Source organism: Pipistrellus hanaki (genome assembly GCF_964339955.1).
Source record: "Pipistrellus hanaki genome assembly, chromosome: 8".
Taxonomy (NCBI): domain Eukaryota; kingdom Metazoa; phylum Chordata; class Mammalia; order Chiroptera; family Vespertilionidae; genus Pipistrellus; species Pipistrellus hanaki.
The window spans coordinates 70,626,378-70,648,820 of NC_140510.1; the positions used below are offsets into that span (position 1 = coordinate 70,626,378).

The 22,443-nt window shown below is 50.3% G+C and overlaps 1 protein-coding gene across 6 annotated transcripts in view; it reads right to left on the bottom strand.

Annotated features, from left to right (window-relative positions):
* HECW2 (HECT, C2 and WW domain containing E3 ubiquitin protein ligase 2) overlaps positions 1-22,443 on the bottom strand; it is a 226,022-nt gene that overhangs the window by 21,191 nt on the left and 182,388 nt on the right. For all 6 annotated transcript variants that reach the window (XR_014795809.1, XR_014795810.1, XM_084893123.1 and 3 more), the window contains 7 exons: positions 20,626-20,746; positions 18,363-18,476; positions 9,705-9,857; positions 7,926-8,024; positions 4,489-4,618; positions 3,349-3,495; positions 2,420-2,534 (listed from right to left, as the gene is read on the bottom strand). Coding sequence is in view for 4 of the 6 variants with exons in the window: in XM_084893123.1 (XP_084749249.1) it covers positions 2,420-2,534; positions 3,349-3,495; positions 4,489-4,618; positions 7,926-8,024; positions 9,705-9,857; positions 18,363-18,476; positions 20,626-20,746 (879 nt within the window). In the remaining 2 variants the exon portion in view is untranslated. The remainder of the gene's footprint in view (positions 1-2,419; positions 2,535-3,348; positions 3,496-4,488; positions 4,619-7,925; positions 8,025-9,704; positions 9,858-18,362; positions 18,477-20,625; positions 20,747-22,443) is intronic.

The following is a 22,443-nucleotide window of genomic DNA, read 5'->3' on the forward strand; positions in this document are numbered from 1 at the left end:
GTGGAGCAGTGGTTGAGCATGGACCCATGCATCAAGGGGTCTCCGGTTCTGTTCCTGGTCAGGGCACATGCCTGGTTTGCAGGTTCAATCCCTAGTGGGAGGTGCAGCCAGCGATCGCTCGGGAGGCAGCCGATCGATGTTCATGTTTCTCTCTCATTGATGTTTCTCTCCCTTCCTCTCTCTCTTAAGTCAATAAAAACTTATTTTTTAAAAATGATTATACAAATTAACACATAATTGAAAAACATTTTAAAACTGCATATAGCATTCATATTGTTTAATCAAATTACTCTTTAGTAATAAAAAAGGGAAAGGAATTGTACTACATTAATTCCTTCAACTAACAAACCCCCGATAACCTTCAACCTAAATATTACTTTTATTTCATACTTAAGTAGCATTTAATGAAATGTTAAAAGTGCCATCCCATGGGTGGATTAGGAAGGAGTTGTAGATGTCCGTCCTTTCAATAAAGAAAAATTATGCTCAGAGATTACGATACAGTGTTTCAAACCAGTGAACTGACATATTCCATCAATATGCACCAAGCCACTGGGATTCTGGGTCAGAGGAAGTACGTTGCACGTATCGCAGTGGCCATAGGATCTGGGACCCTTCCTTCCTGCTTCCTCTCAGACCAGTTACGCTCAGTGCTCTGGGGGACGAGAGGGGTCCAGGCGAAGGGCAAGCAAACCAGGCTGGGCATGGGGATGCATGGCCAGCTCTTTGGTGCTGAACAGCTTCCCCATCTCTACACCGTGCACTGACTCTTGATTGATAGCCTGACGTTCTCTGATCCCACACACCGGCCCTTCGCTGCCTCCCTTCGCTGTGTGTGCCCAGCCGTGGGGAGGAGGAGGAGGAGGAGGAGGAGGAGGAGGAGGAGGAGGAGGGGGAGGAGGAGGAGTGTCTCATCGGACCCCCACGAACCGCTGCCTCACAGACACGTGGCGAGAACAGGGAGCCCCTATTCTCGCAGCGCCACGGGGCGGGGCTAGCAGGCCTGGCAGCTGGGTGCCCCACCCTGGTCACCCCTCCCCAGGAGCTCATCTGATAAGCTCTACAATAACCGTAGAAATAGATACTCGATGAGTCACACACGGTGAATCAATGTTTATTCTGTACACATACAAGAGCCACAGCCTGGGTGAATGGCACTGCCCGCAGAATCGCCCGGGGTGGGGAAATGAGCTAGTGCTGTGTATGGTAATGTGCAAGTTAGGTAGAAACTGGAGAAATGGTGTTCTAGTTAGTGAACGTGTTTGGTTAACCGAGTTAGAGTAACCAAGGCCTTCTATGGCTTGTACTGTGGGCCGACTGGACGACACTCGCTGCGGCAGCTGAAGGCTGCCTCGCGGAGAAAACGGGCCAGCAGACCAGGAGCCAGGAGAACCTCGCGCAGGCAAGAACAACAGCCACTGAGCAAACGTCAAGTGTTGTGTTACTCCGAACTCTTAACGTTGTGCTTTGAATTTCTGGGTCAACGGACAGGTCACGAGAGGACTGATCGGCAATGAATCCAGGGACTTCAAGTTTGTCTGTTTCACTCTGCAAGCTCAGAACGGGCGCTCACCCCGCACACGGTGAGGGAGGAAACCACACCAAGCCTGCACAACAGCAGCCGCTGCCCTAACCCTAACCCTAACCGGGGGCTCTGTGATGGCGCACTGCGTTTTAGGAACGCTGCTCTTCCTTTGCTTACCCTCCCGGGAGTTAGACTATGGCGCTGGGTTACCATCAGGTCCTTTCAAAGTGCACGGACTCAGCATCCAGCCGCCGTGGCTGCGCTCCAGTTCCTCAGGGAGAGCTCGCACTGCTCCAGAGGCCACCGCTAGCGGTGGAGGGTCCTGGAAGGGCAGCCTGTAGCTTCCCCTCCAGCAGTTTCCCTGTCAGCGGGCATAAGGCCTGACTGGGGAAGGGCTCGTTTAGCAAGCCACCAGGACTGGGAGGGCACGCCCTGTCCCTTTCACGTGTTGCCACCATGAAGCCCAGCTGCCGAGCCGTTCAGTTAAGCGTAAGAGCACGGTGCTGGCGTGTTAGGGAGTCCGGAGAGGGTGCCTCTCCGAGTTTTAGAGCGAAGGGAGACTGCAGGTGGAGTCTGAGCCAGCTCCCTGGGGCTTCCCTCCCAGCACCAGAGAGCCATTAATCAGTGCTCCGACGGGCGCATTTCTTCACCCACAATTAAGCGTGATGACATCCTAAGACGGGGCGTACGCAGGCCTTCCTCCCTGGGCGGATGCGGTAACCAGGGAGAGAAGGGGATGCCCCTAGCCCCAGGTCGCAAAGGAGATGTGCCAGGCCTACAATGAGGGTGCAAGTGTCCTTGCTGTCCCAGACTCGGACCAGCAGCCGCACCCTCGGCCTCCCTTCCCTCTCTAGCTTAGCACCCCCACCCCCTCCGCTCCCCAGCCCAGGTCACCTCCTCTGTACTCGGTGTTGTTCCTCCAGTCACTCAGGTCGATTTCGGCGGTGCCCGCGATGACCAGCTCCAGTTCCCTCGCATCGAACACAGAGACCAGCCTGGCATCCACCACCTGTGGAACAGCAAGAACTTGGGGCACAGCCCAGGCCCCCGGGGGAGGCCCAGCAACCGCCCAGCCTCGCCAGGAAAGGAGGGCGCTCGGAACTTGGGGGATATGATGGATATGCCCTGTAGGTGCTTTAAAAAACGGCAACGCTCTCGACGCATCCAAGGTGTTTTTAGAACAAGGCCGACCAGATGTCTCCCAGCAGAATTTCTGTTTCATGGTTGAGCACTGATTAATCTAGGTTATTTTTTCTTTTCTAAAAAAGATCTAGTGCTGTCGACCCGGTGTGGCTCAGTGGTTGAGTGTCGGCCTAAGAACCAGGAGGTCACAGTGCGATTCCCAGTCAGGGCACATGTCCGGGTTGTGGGCTCGATCCCCAGTGGATTCTCTCACATCTTAGATGTTTCTCTTTCTCTTTTTCTCTCCCTCTCCCTTCCTCTCTGGAATCAATAAATACGTCTTTTTTAAAAAAATAAATAAAAAAAGATCTAGTGCTCCTCCGGAAGAAGTCACACGAATATTGGATACTTGTCACGTCTGTGCAGACCCTCCGATACAAGATTTCGCATGTAGAGTGACTGTCTGCATCCACACAGGCGCCAGACGCATGTCATACATGTTCCCAGTGGTCTTCGAACTGTCAAATGCTGTTTGAGCTCAGGCCGTTTTAGGTCAATGCTCTCTGTAGCAGGCATGAGGCTTTCTGTGTGTGCTCTCCACACGTGCAGGACAAAACACTGGAGACTTCACACCGAGAGAGCCACCATAAGGACAGCACTCGGGCAAGCACCGTGGACGCGGCCCGCCCGCCCGCCCTTACCTCATAGAAGCCGCGCACCAGGCTCTCCGTCTGCTGCACCACGCCGCGCTCAATCCGCCACTTCACCATCCTCTCGATGTACTCCTTCTTGTTCTTCTCCGTGACCGGGATGTTGGCGCCCCCGGGCTTCAACTCGCGCTCCGTGATCTGGGTTCACACAAGAGGACCGACAATGAAGCAGCCCCTCGAGGGAGTGAGAATGCTGCCCCACAAGCTGGCGTGAAGGGCGCCCGGGGCCCACGCTCACGCCACGGCCCAGGCATTGAGTGTGTGTCCAAGAGCCTCCATGGCTAAAACATACGTAGTCGGTGGCGAAGGTTAAGCTTTTCAAAAATCCTGCCTGAACAGATAAGCCGTTTAAGTGACGACAAATTGGTTCCAGATTCTGGGCCACTGCTGGTTGGATATTTGACAAAAACACATTTTCTCGAATTCCTTTAGGGTTCCGAATCAACCACACACAGAAAGCCCATGTTTAAGGAAAGACGGGCTTTAAGGAAACAGAATTACATTCAAGTGAATATTCAATGGAGAACTTCTTTTCCAAAACACAAAATTCAGAAAAGTAACCAAATGTTAATGTCTAAGTAAGGTTACTACTTATGAACTATTATGTAATTTCCCAAAGAAATCTGTTAAGCAACCCTTCCATAGACTTCGTAAAAAAAATCAACATTGGTTGATGGGTCAATATTTTCAAACCTTCACTAAAATATTGTTTTTCTTTCCTACAACTTCGAAATATCCCTTAAAACAAAACTTCAGTTCTGACATAGGAATGAGCGTTAAATCCAAGTGCCAATTAAGGAATTCAACATTAACTCTGGAGTAGCACGGGCTTTTAAACGTTGTTTTTAAGGCACCTTCTAATACCTTACGTGGATATTTCAGTTGGAAATAAAAGATCGCTTACAACACACAAATAGTTGTCACACACTGTACAACAGAACACCTTCGTCTGCAGTTGGTGTGAGAATCATCTTTGCAACCACGATGATTGTAACGGTACATAAACCTGGGTTTCAATCACCCAGCAAGCCACAAGTAAATACACATCTGATCTCAGCCACTAAGTCATTCTTCACCGACCAGCAGCCTCCGGGCACCACACTGACACCCCGGCTGCCCACACCCACAGACCTGCCCGAAGACTTCTTCGTTCACAGTGAAGGTGAGGTCCAGGATGTCATGGATGTCGTTGTCCTTCATCCACTGCAGGCTCTGGTGGAACTCTTCATCCAGGTACTCGAGGTCACTCAGGTCACACAGACTAGGGCGACACACAGACGGAAATAAACACGGGAGCACAGCTAAAGCCCAGCGTCACGAGGAAAGAGACGAAGGATTGTAGAAAAAAGCAAGGTCAACACAATAGGCACTGGTTTCTAGAATGTACTGAGTCAAAGGCAGAAGCCAAAGCCGGGAAATCAGTTGGAAATTTGTCATACAATTTTAATATCCTGGGTATCTATTACACATCTGAGGAATCACTCAGTCTGACCTTTCAGAGACAGAGACAGTTGGAGGTTCAGAGAATGATGGCCATCAGCACAGTCCCCCACAACGGGTGCCCCAGAAGAAACCGGGACTCGGATGGACAACTTGGGTCCAGTGTCCTTTTGGCTATGTTGCACTGTCTTCAGCAGTGTTGTCCTAATTAGAAATTCTTCGTATGTTTCTATAATGCACTTGAGCTTTCTCCCCCTAACGACCAGATGTGGTCCACGTTTATATACATCCCCTTTTTCTTCATGGTTCTCACTTTTCCCATGATTACGAAAAAAAGCAAGCCACAGAGCCTCTCTCTATAATTATAAGGTTTTTCTATAGCTCTTTCCTCTTCTTTCCTGCTGGATCTACAGGAGGTGGAGTAACTATCAATATTATGGAAATGCAAGGTGGCAACATTTGATTTGCTTCAGTTGTTTTGAAATTCCCTCCCATCAGCCCAATTTCAGAGGTCAGGCTGTTTGGCTCAGTCTAAACATCTAGTAGGCTTCTCAAGTATGTTCCAGATATCATAATAGCTACTTGTTAAACACTAATTGACCTCCAGGAGATAATGGTCTAGCTGGGGAGTCGGGAACACAAATTGATGAGTTTAATATAAGGTGGTTAGTGATAGCCAATTATAAATGGGTAACACTTATAATTTGTGCAATGGTGTATAGGTATGTTACAATCCAATTAGGAAAAAAAATAAAGAAGAAGAAGATAAGGTAGCTACAGAGAGCTCTCACAGCAAACATGAAGGACATGGACTTTGACCTAAAGACTCAGGGAGCACTTTCTGGTGTAGATGATACTTGTGATAAAAATTGGCAGGATGTTTAAAAGCTAAGGAGGTGAAGGGGACTGGATGAAAAGGAGAATTAGGGGCGAAGAAAAAGGAGAGGAGCAGAGCAACATGAACAAATCCTAAAGGCAAGGAGTATGCAGAATACGCCAGCATCCTGGCAGGACCAGAGAGTGACCTGCTAGGCAGAATGTCCAGGGGCTGAGGCTAGGAGCTGGGAGCGGGCCGTTCTAAGGGACTTGGTGATCCAGAACGACGGAAAGGCTTTAGGGAATAACATGGTCAGCTGTGAGATGTGACTTTCAATTGTTTCTCTGGAAATGGCGGTCCAGGGGATTACTTAAAGCAAGGGGAGGTGTGGTTATGATAAAAGAATGGGGATCAATGACACGTCACCGTAGTCATCTGGGAAACATAGGACCAGGGTTTCATCAGGGCACAGTTATTAAGGAAGGAAAAGAGAAAATGGATTTAAAAAGTGTTTAGGAGACAAATGTGGAAATTAGTAAACGTGTTTGGGGGGGGGGCGGTATATAAAGAATGATATCTAAAATAGGGATAGCAAATAAACTCATGTTCCAAGTCAACTCAAATTCGATTCAAGGGCTCTAAGTCAAAAACTCCCTGAAGGCCCCAACAAGTTCAGCCAGAAAAAGCAGCAGGAAGGACCTGTGGACTAGCTCCTGGGGATGGGCGGGAGGTGGGGAGGAGCTGGGCACCTCCTGCTTCCTGATGGAGGGTGACTGCTCATTTCTGACCAGAGCAAACTGAGACAGCTGGGACCATCAACTGTAACTGGGCACATGGCAAAGGGTGCACTTCAGGCCAGGGAAAGGGGATGAGTTTCGTGACAGCCACGCTGACTGCGAGGTGCCCGCGAGACACCCATGGGAGACACTCAGGGGCATGTCTCACTCCGTGGCATGTAGGTTGACCACTTCAGCCTACAACTTCAGGGAGATCAAAACCGAGAGTCTGATTTGAGCGTCAGAAGGAGAGGAGACTGGTGAAGAGATTTCCCCATGAGAACACGCACACACACACACACACACACACACACACACAGAAAGCCAAGAATAGAAGCTTCTGGAGCACAGATGTTTAAGGGAAAATCAGAGGGGAAGCCCACAAAGGAGACACAAAAGCAAAGGAGACGGGGCCATCGATGCCATGAGGTCATACTCAAGGTACAAGGGCGGGGGTTGGGTGGTCAACAGGACCAAAAGCAGCTGATGGCCCATTAAGATAAGGTCAAAACAATATTCTTTAAAAGCTTCGGAAAGAAGCCAGGCGCCGTGGGTGGAGGGTGTGCCAGCAGCTGGTATAGACTGCTCTCACAGGAAGCCTAAATGAGAACATGAGAGATGAAGCCACAAAATGGGACGATACAACAGGAGCTGGGGACCCACAGGAGAAGGTGCCCAGTGCCCAGCTGCCCAGGGCTTCATCTGCCCAGGTACCCAAGGGGAAGATGGCAGAAGTCATCCTACTGACCTTCATATGAGCCCCCCTAGACACACCTTATTTCATTTGAGGTCTAGGCTTCCGTTTTCAGGGAGTGAGCTACACAGAACCAACCATCTGTGCTGTCCCATTGCAAGTGTGAGGCCCGGCCCCACAGACAGGCCCCATCTCCTGTTCAGCCTTGTCAGCGCCTACTGATTACAGGACAGAGACTGTCTGGCTTGACATCTGACAATGACTGCAAATTCTCACTGTGACAACCACAAAAAAGAGTTTTGTGAATGCCCATTTCTCTACTGCCATCATCAGGTACCATTTTGCATGTAGGGAGATCTCAGGGAAAATATAGGACTGCCCAGCCCTAACACACACACACACAGAAATAGAGCAACAGCCAAAGCAGTGAGAATGGAAATGTGGACTAAGAGCAAGCGGTTAAAAGTGTGCATAAAGCAAAACACGAAGGGCCTCATCTAACAGCTAGAGGACCATGAGTCACCCAGGCCAACCCACCACAATCCTATTAATAATCAGCATTACGGCCGCAGGAATCCCAGTGCTGTACTTGAAGAACATTTGTTTTTACGGAACATGTGTTGTGACCAATGACAACCAATTATTTGAAGTTCATCAGAACTAAGACATTGGGGGGCGAGACAGAAGGAAGGGATCTGAAGCAGGAAAAACGCAGCCACTGTCTTCGTTCCGGAAATCTAACCCTCTCTGAAAGTTAGTGACAACGGGTGGAAACCCTTTGCAGGGAAGGAAACATTGCAGCCTTACAGGCCAATCACACGAGCAGTAAAAACACTCTTACATTCTGAGGAGAGCCTTGTAGAAGGGCCGGGTGAAGAAGGCATCCAGCAGGTACTGGTGTATCAGTGCGAGACCCAGGATCCTCCCGCTGAACCGGAACCTGCGGAGGAGAAGCATGGGGTCACACACACGTCCCGGACCAGGCTCTACACCGTTGTGCTGGCTTGGGAGAACGCCTTCCAGCTCGAACCATCTACGTCTGTCCAAGGTCAACTGCCTACCGGGCCACGGGCGTGTGTGTGCCCTCTAGGCCCGTGGTTCTCAACCTTCGTTGCTACTTCATAATGATAATGTTGCTACTGTTATGAATCATAATGTAAATCTCTGTGTTTTCCGATGGTCTTAGGCGACCCTAATATCAGTTCTCAACCTGTGGATCGCGACCTGTGGAGCCTAAGACCATTGGAAAACACAGATATTTACATTATGATTCACAACAGTCGCAACATTACAGTTGAAGTGAAGTAGCAACGACAATAATGTTATGGCTGGGGGGGGTCACCACAACATGAGGAACTGTATGAAAGGGTCGCGGCATTAGGAAGGTTGAGAACCACTGCTCTGTGTCTTCCTGAGGCCAACAGTCACATCTACGAGTGGAAGGTGCCTTGCTCATATTCACAGACAGGCTGCTGCACCTTCACCCGTGCCAACCGCGTCTACCATCTGCTCCCGCGTGGCCACCAGGAGTCCCCTGTGTGCACGTCAGCGCAATTCCCCCAGCCGCTTCCAGGTGGCGGACAGCATGAGCCCGGTGTGGAGGAGAAAACTCTGTCTTCTCCCGGTTTGCAGGAAGATGAGTGGGATTTCTCTCCTACAAACCCCACAGCCCTCCCCTTGGAGGAAACCCCGGGCTCAGAGGGAGACGGTGCCTCTCCCTGCGGCCTCCCCAGCCCCGCGCCCGATCCCTGTGACCACCAAGCCAAGCACATGGGCATCTGCGGGAGTTTCCTCCCGGCACATTCTGTTCCCTAAAACCCCCAGGCTCAACTCCATTCTGAATCACTGGGGGAACTTCCCTAAGTCTGTCTGTGATGACTGGGCTTGCCAGCGTGAACTGTGCCCTGTTTTCTCTTTCAAAAGTACCCCGTTTCTAGCTCTGAGTCTTCCAAGAGCACCATCGGGCTCCCTCCTGCCTGTGGAACAGGAGGGTTCGCAGCCACCCGGGGACGGCTGTCCGGCAGCTTTGTCTGTCCTTCTTTCCGCTGGTGTTAGCATAAGGGCGACAGCTTCTGTTGGGAGGACTCCAAATGGGAGCCAAACGGAAGTTAATTGGAAAAATAAGTCCTAAAAGTGATGCCCTCCACCCACCAATACTAACCTCATGACTCAATTTTTTTCATGAGTCCTACTATTTTTTATTTTATTTTTTTATTTATTTGTGTGTGTGTGTGTGTTTGGTCACGATCAGTGAAAATGAGCAGAAACAAGTATACGGGGTTATAAAACTAAAGTCTATACAAGCAGGGATTTTTTTTAAAAGGGAAAGGACCTGGTCAGGGTGCATGCAGGAGGCAACCAATGGATGTCTCTCTCATGTCAACCTCTCTCTCTGTGTGTCTCTCCTCCTCCCTCCCGCTCTCTCCAAAAAAACCACACACAACGCATGAAATCTCCTCTGGTGAGGATTAACAAAAAATAAACAAGAGCCACACCAGCCAGGGCAATAAGAAAATAAGATTTTCTCCGGGGGAAAATGGTGTTAGAACCGAGGATTCCTATTAAAATGAGGATCACGGAAATCAGCAGAAGCAAAGTGCCGAGGAAAACATTTACTTACCATTCATGGTGATTGTCCACGAAAGCAGACATGGGACTTATTTGCACTGTGTAGGTGTCATTGGCCGAATATTCAAATAAGCCGTAATATGGGTTAAAGAGTTCTCTGGACACCAGGAAGAAGAACTCTCTGGAAGGTCCACTGTAATCCAGCCTTTAAAGAAACCCACACAAAGAACAACCCGTTATACCCATTATATATATATTTTTCTTCGTATCATATGCCTTGTCTACAGAGCTCAGCTTTCCCCGGAGCACTCATCATGAGCCTAACTGCCCGCTTTGCAGGACTGTCCAAACCCAACGGGGCCATCCTGATTTCCTGATCGCTTCCATGTCTTGGCCCAGAATAGTGAAATGCACATTTTATGTGGAGCATATCCAAGACGAAGGCCACACATCAGATAAGGGTGCAGCGGGCCATAGGCACGTAGATGGTGTAAACAGATAGGAAGAGGTATTTTCAGTGTCCTGGGCCAGGTTATGAGGAAAAGGGAGAACAGGGAAAATGCTCTCTTGAAACAGGGCAAAACCAGAGGCATGAGCTGCCTACATCCAGGGACACGGAGTCCTTCCTCGGGGACTTCTAAACCCGTTTAACCGGGGGAGAAGGAGACCTGAGTGCACTGGGGGAGAGGCTATGGCTGATGGAAGAGCCCCCTGGGAAGATCAGAGGCAAAAGGAAATGGAATGACAGAGTTCCAGGGAAAACTTTAAATTACAAACCCCCACGGAAAATTATAGACAAGAAAAATGAGGGTATCCAAGGCTTCCTCGTGGAGGGATTTGGAGAAAAGGCTAAAACTCTTAGCACCTGAACTACCGTGTAAACCCCACTTCTGTCACAAGGACATCAAGGTCAAAGCGAGGCAGGAAAATGACTATGTTAGGTTTGAGGAACGACGAGTGGCCAAACCATGCCGAGAGCAAGACACGCAGTCCAGAGGCGTTGGCAACAGCAATTGGGTACATTAAATTTAAAGCAAAAAAATATATATATTGTAAGATGCCTACCCCATGATGAATGCTCAGAGACAGGAAGGGACGGGGAGGGGAATGGAAGCAGTGGGTCAGCTGGGGGTCGGAATACGACTTCACTGGCTCACTCTGCTTTTTGCCTCTTAGGGAATTTCCTCCACGGGCCCTACTGCATTTTTTTCAAAGGAGGTCATCTGAGTCTTGACCAGAGATGGAATTGTGCGATAGAGAAAAGAATCCTGCGAGAGGTGGCAGATGGAGCTGGGAGACCCGTACGAAATGTAACGTGACGTTTATTCAGAGCTGAGCGTTTCAGAGAGCTTAATTAGAACAGACTTCAGCTAGTCACAAACTGCTTTTTCAACGTTTGGCCGATCTGAATACGTACAGGCATGCGCTGTTTCCTTCATATTTCTCACGCAGCCAGCTCTAAATTCACTGGCTTTTTCGGCGTAGCCTTGACTTAGATAATGTCTCTGAAATTATGACGTCCTAGCTTTATTTTTTTTCTGACACACAACAAAAGAAATACGCAGATATTAGAATACAACACGTCAGTCTGTGGAACAGCCAAAAGCCATCTCACACAGCCCCAGCGCATGCTGCCCTGTGGGCGCCAGAGTGTGGGCGGCCAGGACGCCTAGGTGGGCAGGAAATGCAAGTGTAGCGGCCTCTCAGGGCTGAAGGTAACACACTGAACCCGCCCTCAGGGGAGATCGAGTCTGTAGTCCTGTTCACCGGCCCCCCCGTGGATACAATGGGAGGTTGCCACCAGCTGGGGGGGCGGGGGGGGGGGGGGAGTCTGCTCAGAGTGCAGAGGCCTCCTGGGTGCAGGGCACAGACCACACCTCCCAGTTGCTGAGCTGGGCAGCCCCATGGCCTCCTCCCTCCGTCCTAATTGGATCTCTGACGGCACCAAGAGCAAGCAGAATCCTTCTTCCACTTGAATGTTCTTCAGATGCTTAGAGTCTTTCTCCCGACAAACATCGGAGGCCTGTCACACTCCGGGTGCTCATCTGGATGCTGACGGTAGACGCTTTGTTTGGAAAAGTCATTTTCTAAGAACTCTTACTTGTGGCAGTTTTCATCCCCCTGTCTCTCTCCCTCCTGCTCCCTCCCCACTCACCCACGGGCCTCTTCTCCCACCCCCTCAAGGAGAGGTTGGGAGGTCCCTCCGCTGGGCCCCGCTCCAGGCCCACGTCTGACCTACAAGGCGGGGTCTGAGACTGGAGGCGCGGTCCCCTCCTCTCGCTCGGGGCTCAGCCAGGGCTTTGCCCTCCTTTCCTGCACACTCTCCCCCTGGAACGCAGCCAAGAAGCGCCCAGCCTGAGGGGCAGCCGCCTTGCTGACTCACCAGGAGCTTAGTCATCGGCTCATACCTTTCTCCTGGGTGCTGCAGCCCCGGGCTCTCCCGGCCTGTCTGCAGTCACTGAATCGGCTCACAACCCAAGTGCTGGGCGCCATGCGTTTTCCCACGGAATTTCACTTTCTGAGACCGAGTCCATGATTCCGGGCCCCCCAGATTCCGGTGGAGGCAGCACTTCTCGCTAATTTCCTGCCGGTGGGGAACTTCATCAGGTCCCGTGTCTTTGCCGAAACAGAAAACGCCAGTGGTCCCTGGCACCTCAGGCGTCACTCTGTCCATCTCCTTGTTTCACTGAGATGACTGGGACAGAAGGAAATCACTGACGGGCATCAAATGAAAGCGAGGTGGAGGGTCCGGACTTGACGCTGGCTTCCCGACCCCCTGAACCCCCGTCACTCCTCGCAGCCTACCCTCAGGACATTGCAAATATCCAAGACTAACAACAACAAAAAGTCACTATTAGGCCAGGGTTGGTCAACAATGGCCTGGGGGCCAAATCTAGCCAGGCTCCCAGCTTTGTAAATAAAGTTTTATTGGCACACAGCCATGCCCATGTATGTGCTGCCTGTGTGTCCATGGCTGCTTTTCTGCTAAGACGGCAGAATTGCATGTGTGGGAGGGAGGATGCAGGGCTTGCAAAGACTAAACTATTTACTGTCTAGCCTTTCTCAGTACAACTTTGCCAACCCCTGTGACAGGAGGAAGTGGGAGGAACATGCTACTTTATTAAAACACCTGGCTTACTACAGATTCCCTTCTTCAGTGAAGGTTCCTTCCAGGAAGTGAGAAATGACTACCACACTAGGGTGTATGCCACCTCAAGGCGTGGCCATAACTAAGCGTGAGGTGCCAGTGAGTGGTCTGAGCTCCGAGGGAGCTCTCAGACACAATCCCAGCCCCACTCCTAAGGGTCACGGGCAGGTAAATACTTTGAGTCCCTGTGCGTACAGAGAGATCGCCGGTAGAAGTAAAATGGCCTTTCCGCTGCCTAAAATGCAGCTGTGGCCTTCAGCTGGAAATAGCAGGTTTCTCTGAGGTTAGACTCTCCGTGTTTAGTAACTAACACTGCACTCGCTGCGGGTTATAATGAGCGGCTTGTGCGTCCGCCTCCCCTGTGCACACGCCTACATCACCGCGGGCAGGGCCTGCGCCCTTCTTGTCTCCGTATCCCGTATCCCGTCGGGGCTCCCTGTGTGCCGTTGAGCCAATGCGTGGAGCTCTCTAAAGAGACCAGCCTCCTCTGCCTGGTGAGCTGGCACCCGGCAGGGTGAGTGACTCCGCACAGGTTTGCCTTTAGGTTGTATGTTTACTCAGTGGCATTACCAGGCTGTGCCTGTCCCTCCCTCCATTCACAAATACGCTCATCAGTCGCTCGAGCGAATGAGCCTTCGGGAGCTCGGCGCCGGTCTGGCCTATCCAGGTGCCACAGCATCGACCACGGTCCGGTTTGTGAGGACAACGAAGAGAGGCCTCCCGGAAGGCTCCTTCGTGACGACAACACCTGGACCTGGCTGGCCATCGCATAAAATGTTTCCCGAAAAGTTTGGCAGGAAAAGGACAGCGTTTCCCCCACCCAGAGAGAACACAGGTGCCAGTCCTCCGGGGGGAAAACGGATCGTCCTGAGGGGGTCAGAGGTCTCTCTGCTGCTGTGACCTCCAGGAGCCCAGGGGGCGTCCCTGTAGGGCCAGAGCTGCTTTCACCGTGTGATAGGACGGCCATCCCCAACGTCAGGGCTGCCCACGGGAGAGCAGGCTGCAGCTGCAGATGACAGGCCGAGCTAATCCAGCAGGACGTGTCCCAGCAGGCACCTGGTGCGTGTGCTGCTGGCTCCTTAGCAACCTCCGCCATGTAAACAGCTCCTCTGACTCACGGCCCAGGGATCGCCGGCCACATTCCTGTTCTGCCAGTTGGGTTGGTTCCGCAGCGAGAGGCTTGGCACGGACACGCAGAAACTCCGGGCCGCCGCGGGTGTGGGGCCACCCAGCAGCTGCCTGCCAGGGCATTTCGGAATCAGCACAGATGTCTGCGGGGTGGCGGTGCTGTGCGGAGCCCAGGGAAGCACTGAGAAAGCAATCTATTTATTTCCTTTACTTTCTGGCGAAGCATCTCAAATGCCATCACGTTGCCGGGCTGATGGGCCCGGCTGGTTGGGGGCCTCCAATATGGTTAAAAGTGGAGGCCTCCAATATGGTTAAAAGTCATTTATTTTATTCTCCTGTCCTTTGCGTCCAACCACACATCACCGAAAGCGAAGCATTCCAAGGGAAGAGGACGATACAACGAGAGAAGGCGGTGGCATTGGGAAGTCCCACCCCCACGTCCCCCAGGTTTTCAGGAAGACAGAGCGCGTGGCTTTCTTGCAGGCCGGTCAGCCCCCCCCCCCCCCCCCCCCCCCCGTCTGTGCACCTGCCCACCCGCCCTCCCATGGTTACAGCAGCAGCGACTCCCGGACGGAGCCCGCGTGGGAGGGAGGGGTTTTGTGGGCGAGGCCTGAGGCCAGCCGCCTCGTGCCCGGTGACCCGGAGCCCAGGCCTCCACCCACCGTGTCCTTCTCCCGTGGTTTCCCTCACTGCCTCCTTGAACCCTTACGCTCACCCTGTCCGCCTGCTCACATCCCCTCCCCGGGCTCAGCGTGGCTTTGCTAGACAGACGACTGACGTCATAGAGGTGGCTCCTTGCGAATTATGAACTTGTTCTTTCTCAGAGAAAGGCGCCTCTCCCAGAGTTGGCCACGGAGGAGGACAGGAGGAGGACAGGAAGAGGACAGGAAGAGAGGCAATCACAGGGCCAACACCTCTCTCTGCAAGGCCGCCGCCGCCTTCCCGCCGGGCCTACTGCGAAGCGCAGGGCCCAGGATGCCTGATCAGACACCGCAGGCTTCCGGGCTGACTCTGCCGCCACGTAGTAGCTTTGGTTGCTGGGACTGTGAAGTCAGAGGACAATGACACACTCCGTGTTGCCTCACTGAGCCCCTCCCTAAAGGCAGCCAGAAGCCCCCCCGGAAGGAAGCAGCCACGGCCTACCGTCTCCCCCACATGCACGCAAGGTGACTCAGTTTCCAGCCCAGCCACCGCTGCTGACACGCACCACTCCCCACGGAGCCAGCCCGGATCACCAGCTCAAGCGGGGCGAGAACAGGCCCCCAGCTCCGACCGAAGGAAATCACAGTGATTTGCCTAGAAACTGTTTACTGTTGGCAAAAAGCCAGGTAAAATGTGAAGCACTGTTTTCGTGAGAAGCATGAATGGCCTCGTGCTTTCATTGTTTTTGCCTTTTTAAGTTCAATACAGGCCTCCCTAATATTCGCAGATTAATTCTGCCTCACCCGGGACGTGTAATGAACCTGTACGTTTCTGACTATAAATTCCCCCAGCATTTTTCCTGCCTCAGCTTTTCATTTCAGGAACAGCCTTTAGATCATTTTTTCGGGTCTGTGCAAAGGAACAGCCTAAGGTAGTTCCCAACTTGGGGCACAGGGGCACAATTTGATTTTTAAGGGGGGGGCAATTGGAAAATGAGTTAGTAACAGTGAATTTCTTTCTTATGGTTCTGGGGGCCTCAGATACAGTATATAAATATATACTGTGACATACGTATGCATTTCAGGTCACTATTATATGTTTTGAAACTTTATTTACTATTTTTCCATATCATTTCATAGTAGTATAATTTTTTAAATAATTTCTTAGTGGTTTCTTCCTTAGTACTTCACCTGTCCTTTCGTTCTTTTTTTCTCTTTCATGGATGCCATGTTCTTTGGAAGCTTGTTTAGAGCAAGTTAATGGCCTTTTAGGCTTCCTCCATGTGATTAAAAGCTCACTTTTTGAATAATAAGAATTATATGTCACAGGGGGGGCATCAGGATTTTAGAAATACTTAAGTGGGGCATGGCCAAGAAAAGGTTGGGAACCACTGGCTTAAAGCTAAGTGAAAGCCTCTGAAATCTGTGAATTCACACCTTGTGGGAGTACAGGCAGATGCATTCTTCTTTTCTTGTTAAAAGTTTTTATTGAATTTGCTGATATTATATTTATTAATAAAATTATAAGGGTTTCAAGTGTACAGTTCTGTAATACTGTGTCCCCAAAAATAATGTAGACACACTTTAACAGTTGATAGCTCAATTTTGAAAATGAAATGTATTTTAATAAACACTGCCTTTATAATTATTCAAAGTGTGTGTACACATTTTGGGGGGACACCATATATATATTGGTTCTTTCTGAAGATTGCTATGGCTATTCAGGTCTTTTGTGGTTCCATATTAATTTTTGGAACATTCTAGGTCCATGAAATACATCATTGGTATCTTCATAGGAAATGGTTTGGGTAGTATGGCCATTTCATTATGTTAATTATTCCTATCCACGAACATGGTACATGCTTCCACTTATTTGTATCTTCTCCAATTCTCTTTCTTCGGCGTCTTATAATTTTCTGATTGTGGGTCTTTTGCATCTTTGGCCATTTGAATGGTATATTGTTGCCTCTTTGGAAGTCCCTACTTCCCATATATCCTTCCACATTTCCTGTCCCCACCCGGGATGATGTCCTATCACTCACTGTTGTTTGTGCCATTGTGGCAATGATAAAGTTAAGGGGTTGTTTCTGATAACTGAAATTCACACCTCAATATATCCTCTTATTTTCCCTCTGGGGTTCTAGGTGGAAGACAGGTGATAGAAGCAGGAACCATTTGATTGCCACAAATACAGAGTTATCAAACCCCACTCAGCCTGGGCCTCCTCCCAGGAACAGATGTCATCCCAGGGAGACTGCATGAGGATGACCAAACATCACAAGCACCTGTTCCACTCAGACGTAAGTTCCCGGGCTCCCAAAGACTCTTCCCTGCATCTCTGAGATCTCAACAATGCAGGAAGGCAGCTGGCGCTCCGGGGGAGGAAAATCATTCTCATTCAAACCAGGCTGACTCTGTCAGGAAATACCTGGCATCCCAGGCATACCTGTGATTAGGCTAAAAACATGTGTGTTCATTTTCAACTGTGCACCTGCACCTTTAAGCCAACAAACATATGTGAGAAACCCATGGGGGCATGTCAAGGATGAAGGGCTCAGGTCCCAGGCAGCTTCTGTGCAACTTGGTCACATTAATCTTTTTTCCCATATAAGGTTTCACTTTCATCAAGTCTCAGCTGAGAGACGACAGACACCACAGTGCATGCAAACAGCGGAAGTTACCAGGCACCAGTTGAAATAGTGAGAAGATCCATGGCTAGGAAAAACATTCAGGCAGAACAGGTGCAGGAGTTCTGCCTACATCCCAGCGCTGGGCCAAGAGGATTGAATGAAGAACTAAGAGCTGGTTGTGAATCTGTTTTGCTATAACCTGGTTCCACTGGCACATGCAGTTATTTTATACATTGGAGCCTCCACTTCATGAACCATACACTGGGTGGTTTAATTTTTTGGATATTACTACTATGATTCCATAATCTGGCACAGTTTATTCCTGGGCATGACTGAGAGGGAAATAATCCCAATCAATACAATCAAGGAGAAGACAAGCAGAGTTCAGGCAATGGTGCGGGCTTCTGTTCACTTCACTCTAGTGATGCCTGGGTTGCATTGGAGGTGCTGAAGCTCGAACCCGACCCTGAAATGGGGAAGGCAGAAGGGGCCTGGGAGACAGGAGAGCTGCCATCTCCCATGTGCCATGTAACAGCTGCCACGTCTATCCGGATGCAATAAGACTACAAGACTTCGCTCCTCATTCCCTGACTTCAACTATCTACATGCGCACACTCAGGCAGGAGTCATGGAAGGTGGGAGGCCTTAGTTTACAGCAGGCAGCCCTCTCTGTAAGTGTGCTGCCCTCTCAAAGGAGAGCACAGCAAGAACCAAGATCCAACAGTGACTGCTGCACAGGCTTCTGGGTAGAAGAGCAGAATTCCAATGTGTGATGCTGAAACGGAATTTGTTTACCAGGCGAAGCACATTCTGCTTGGCACCAGTGCAGGGGATGGGAGCACAGATGCTGAAAGCAGTTCCTTGGTGTGTTGAACCCCTCAATGCCCACTCTTCCCTTTTAGAGAGAACTAGAGAAGAGACCAAACCAAACGCTGCTCTCAAAAGTGATCAGTAGTTACAAATTTTTACCAAAGGATTTCTATGCCAAATAAGTTAAAAACCAGAGAAGGCCTTTAAAAAAAAACAGCCAAGAGATTTCAGGGTATGAGAGCGGCATTTCCTGCCAGAAGGGTTTCCTGTTTCAGGCGACCGCAGGAGGATGTGGCGAGACACCGCCCTGCAGCCCAGCTGCGATCCCCAGGCTGCTTCTCCGGGCCACTCACCCTTCCTCCCCGACGAAGGTGACGTACAGCTTGTTCCTCTGCAGGTCTTTTCGGGAGTAGCCCATGATCTGATTAAAAGCATCTTCGAGTAAGTGATCTCTTCTGATGATTAACCTGTCCATAAGGAGGCAATTTGAAAAAATAAAAATGAAAAGGTTATTGCCTAATCCTTATCTTTCCAGGACTGGGCGCTTGCCATTTTGTTTCCATTTGCCATAACTAACGAGGCCAAAAGGAGTGACTTCATACCATCGCTCTCTGCAACCAAGGCCACGTCTGCCTTCAACTCTCAGCAGCATTAGCCACGGCTGCATCAGAGATGCGCTGAGAAAAGGGGGCACCCCGCCTATGACGTGCGAACCCCGAGGCCCTCTGAGGGCCGAGTCCATCTGTCCAGGACAAGGGGCAGCAGCACAGGTACAGCCCTGTGTGAGCAGAGAAAGGACAGCCCTAGGAGGTCATGGTTGGAGCACCAGTGCCCCTAGACAAGCAACTGAGGTATTAAGTGCCTAGAGCAGAGTTCGGCAAACTCATTAGTCAACAGAGCCAAATATCAACAGGACAACCATTGCAATTTCTTTTGAGAGCCAAATTTTTTAAACCTAAACTTCTTCTAATGCCACTTCTTCAAAATAGACTCGCCCAGGCCGTGTGGTATTTTGTGGAAGAGCCACACTCAAGGGGCCAAAGAGCAGCATGTGGCTTGCAAGCTGCGGTTTGCCGACCACTGGTCTAGAGAGTTGACCGTGAGAAAATAGGAAAAAAATTCCCAGTGTCCTCCAACGCAGAGGGGTTTACCACTGTGCTTGACTTAATTTTTTTTAAAAAAAAATATATTTTAATTATTTTACAGAGAGGAAGGGAGAGGGATGGAGTTAGAAACATCGATGAGAGAGAAACATCGATCATCTGCTTCCTGTACACCTCCCACTGGGGATGTGCCCGCAACCAAGGTACATGCCCTTGACCGGAATCCAACCTGGGACTCTTGAGTTTGTAGGCCGATGCTCTCTCCACTGAGTCAAACCGGTTATGGCTTGACTTAATTTTTAAATTAGGAGAATCTCGAGACTCCCTAAGTGGCAGATATAGATGACTGATACATGTGCCCATGAATCCACTTGTCCTAAGGTCATCTCTGAGCACACACCCATTTGCCTTTAGTGACAACAGCCATGGAAAGGGCGGTAACGTGGAGGCCAGGGGCTGAATGCTTAATCCAGAGCTTCGTCAGAGAGACGTAGGAGGGAAGGCTGAGAGGCCTGGTGCTGGACGGCTGGTGTTTTCTGAGGCGAGCGAAGGGAACCGGCTAACTTAACCCAGTGAGTCCTGGGGGGGGGAGGGGGGCAAGCCATGGGCTATGGGCTGCCCCCGGGCCCTCTCTGGGGCACTGGAACGTGGTGGGACTGCAGTAGCGACCCTTCCTCCCGTGGCCTCTCTCAGGGGGCACCTGCCCTCGGGGAGGCCCTGGCTTAGGATGGAGGGGGGATGAGGGGTAGGGTAATGGGGGATGAGGGCCGCAGAGGCACAAAGAGAATGAGCATCGTTCTGCCCCCACATCGTGCGGCCGCTTCCATCTCCCCGTGTAAATGGAGGTGAAGGGAGACGGGCAGAAACAACGTTCATGAGGGGTGCCGAGGACAAGCAACATTTAGTTCACAGCACGGCGGGGCTGGGCATGGTGCCCGCAGGACCTGGCAACGGCTTCAGAGCCAGTGAGGCCACACTAAACCAGCAGAGGTCCTTTTCAGGAGAATAAGTAAACCAGCTTGTCATTTTTATCATTTTTTAAAAATATAGTTTTATTGATGTCAGAAAGGATGGGAGAGAGAGAGAGAGAGAGAGAGAGAGAGAGAGAGAGAGAGAGAGAGACACACACGTCAATGATGAGAGAGAATCATTGATGAGCTGCCTTCTGCAGGCCCCCCCACCGGGGATGGAGCTGGCACCGCAGGCCTGTGCCCTGACCAGGAACTGAACTGTGACCTCCTGGTTCACAGGTCGATGCTCAATGGCTGGGCAGCTTGCACTTTTCCTTAACATTTTCTGCATGGAATGTGGTCGTTGTTTTGCTGTTTCCTTTAAAACCTTAAGCTGAATCGTGTTCAATGCCAGAACTGTGTTTTGTACGGTGCTGCCATGCGCAGACACCAAAGTAATTACGCCGACTCAAACCAAGGTGCGTGTCTTCCCCGAATCACGACCGGCTGCACCCCATCCTCTAACCACCCGCAGGCCCTGTGCTGGTTTCACTCTGACTTACTTTAACTTCCCTGGGCCTTGTCCGTATCCTTTTGTCTCCAACTTCCTGTAAAAGTTCCTCAGCTTGGCTTCAAAGTCTCGCTTGTAAGGGGCTGGTGCCCGGGCATTGGCACGCTGTGTACCTACAGCAAACCACAGAGAGAGAGGGTTGGCTTGGCACAATGTCCCAGCATGCACCATGTCACCATGAACACCTATCACCAGACCTGGGACCGGAGAGAACATGGGCCAGGGGCCACCCACACGTCCCGTTCCTGCGGCTCCCCCCGCTCCAGGCTAACGGCTGCACAGAGCACACGCAAACAGCATTGACACTTGTTCTGCAGAACCATGAGAATGCATTGGCTTCTCTCATTGTTGATGCTGTTATAGATGTCCCTCCTGCCCCGCCCCCTCCCACCCCTCCACTTTGCCCACCTCCACACAGCCCCTGCTTCTCTTGGTGGCAGTTTGGTCACAAAGAACGAAGCTGATTGGGTAGTTATGGTGGTGCCATGTGTTCGTCAAAGAAGTCCCCCCTTTCAGTCCTCCCAAGCTGCTGCGAGCCAAGCAGGATCACTCGTGCCCAGTGCGGCCTGGAGGGCGGGATCTCTCTGGTTGCAGGATGAGGTGACATCATGCCAATTAGACAGGAAGTTGTAATGGGAGAAGTATGTGGTGCCTAAAGCAAGAGCAGTGAGTTTCCATCCTTTACTCCATGGAAAACCTGTGAAATTAACTTTGGAATTGCCCTAGACCAGTGGTCAGCAAACTGTGGCTCGCAAGCCACATGCGGCTCTTTGGCCTCTTGAGTGTGGCTCTTCCACAAAATACCACGGCCTGGGCGAGTCTATTTTGAAGAAGTAGCGTTAGAAGAAGTTTAGGTTTAAAAAATTTGGCTCTCCAAAGGAATTTCAATGGTTGTACTGTTGGTATTTGGCTCTGTTGACTAATGAGTTTGCCGACCACTGGTCTAGACACATAATTGCATGCGTTTTTATGTCACGGGGTAGAATAATCTGGATGTCAAAACAGAATTCAGTCGTAACTGCAGAAGGCACGTCTCCTGGTTGTGCAGAGTAAACAAGACTGCCATTTGTTGCGTTCTTTTTTTCGCATAACAACGTGAATGAATGCATTTATTTCTTTTATTGTTGACAGTGTTACAGAGGTCCCCTGATTCCCCCCACTTTTGCCCACCTCCACACGGTCCCTGCTTCTCTTAATAGGTGTCAAGTACTGTGATTATCTACAGATTGTCTAAAGATTTTTTTAAAAAATATCTCATCATATGACAAGTATCGTTAATAAAATGTAGAAGTAATAGTTCCTCTTTCCATAGAAAAATCTGGCTTTGGGTCATAAGGTGTCTAACCAACTGGCCGGGATACAGAATTAGTGATGAAAATGGGAGTCAGGGCCCTGACAACAACACTGGAAATTTCCACCAAAGATTTCACAAGGCAACGAGAGAAACCAGAGAACAGACTTGCTGAAGTCCTGTGCATCACACACCACAGTAAGCTCATTAAATATTTATTCATAAATGAATCAGCTCCGTGGTGGTCATTCATTGCTAATACCATGTTGGATTCAGCAAGGGATGCTCAGAATGAGTCAGACAGGGTTCCTTAAGTGGGCACCCCTGGCTGGGAAATCAGCAATAAAACATGCCAAGCACAACGGAATGCTACGCTGCGGTAAAAAGGAAGGAATTCTTACCAATTTAGATGGAACTGGAGAGCATTATGCTAAGCAAAATAAGCCAGTCAGAGAGAGATATGACATGATCTCACTCACTATGGAATATAATGAACAACATGAACTGATGAACAAAAAC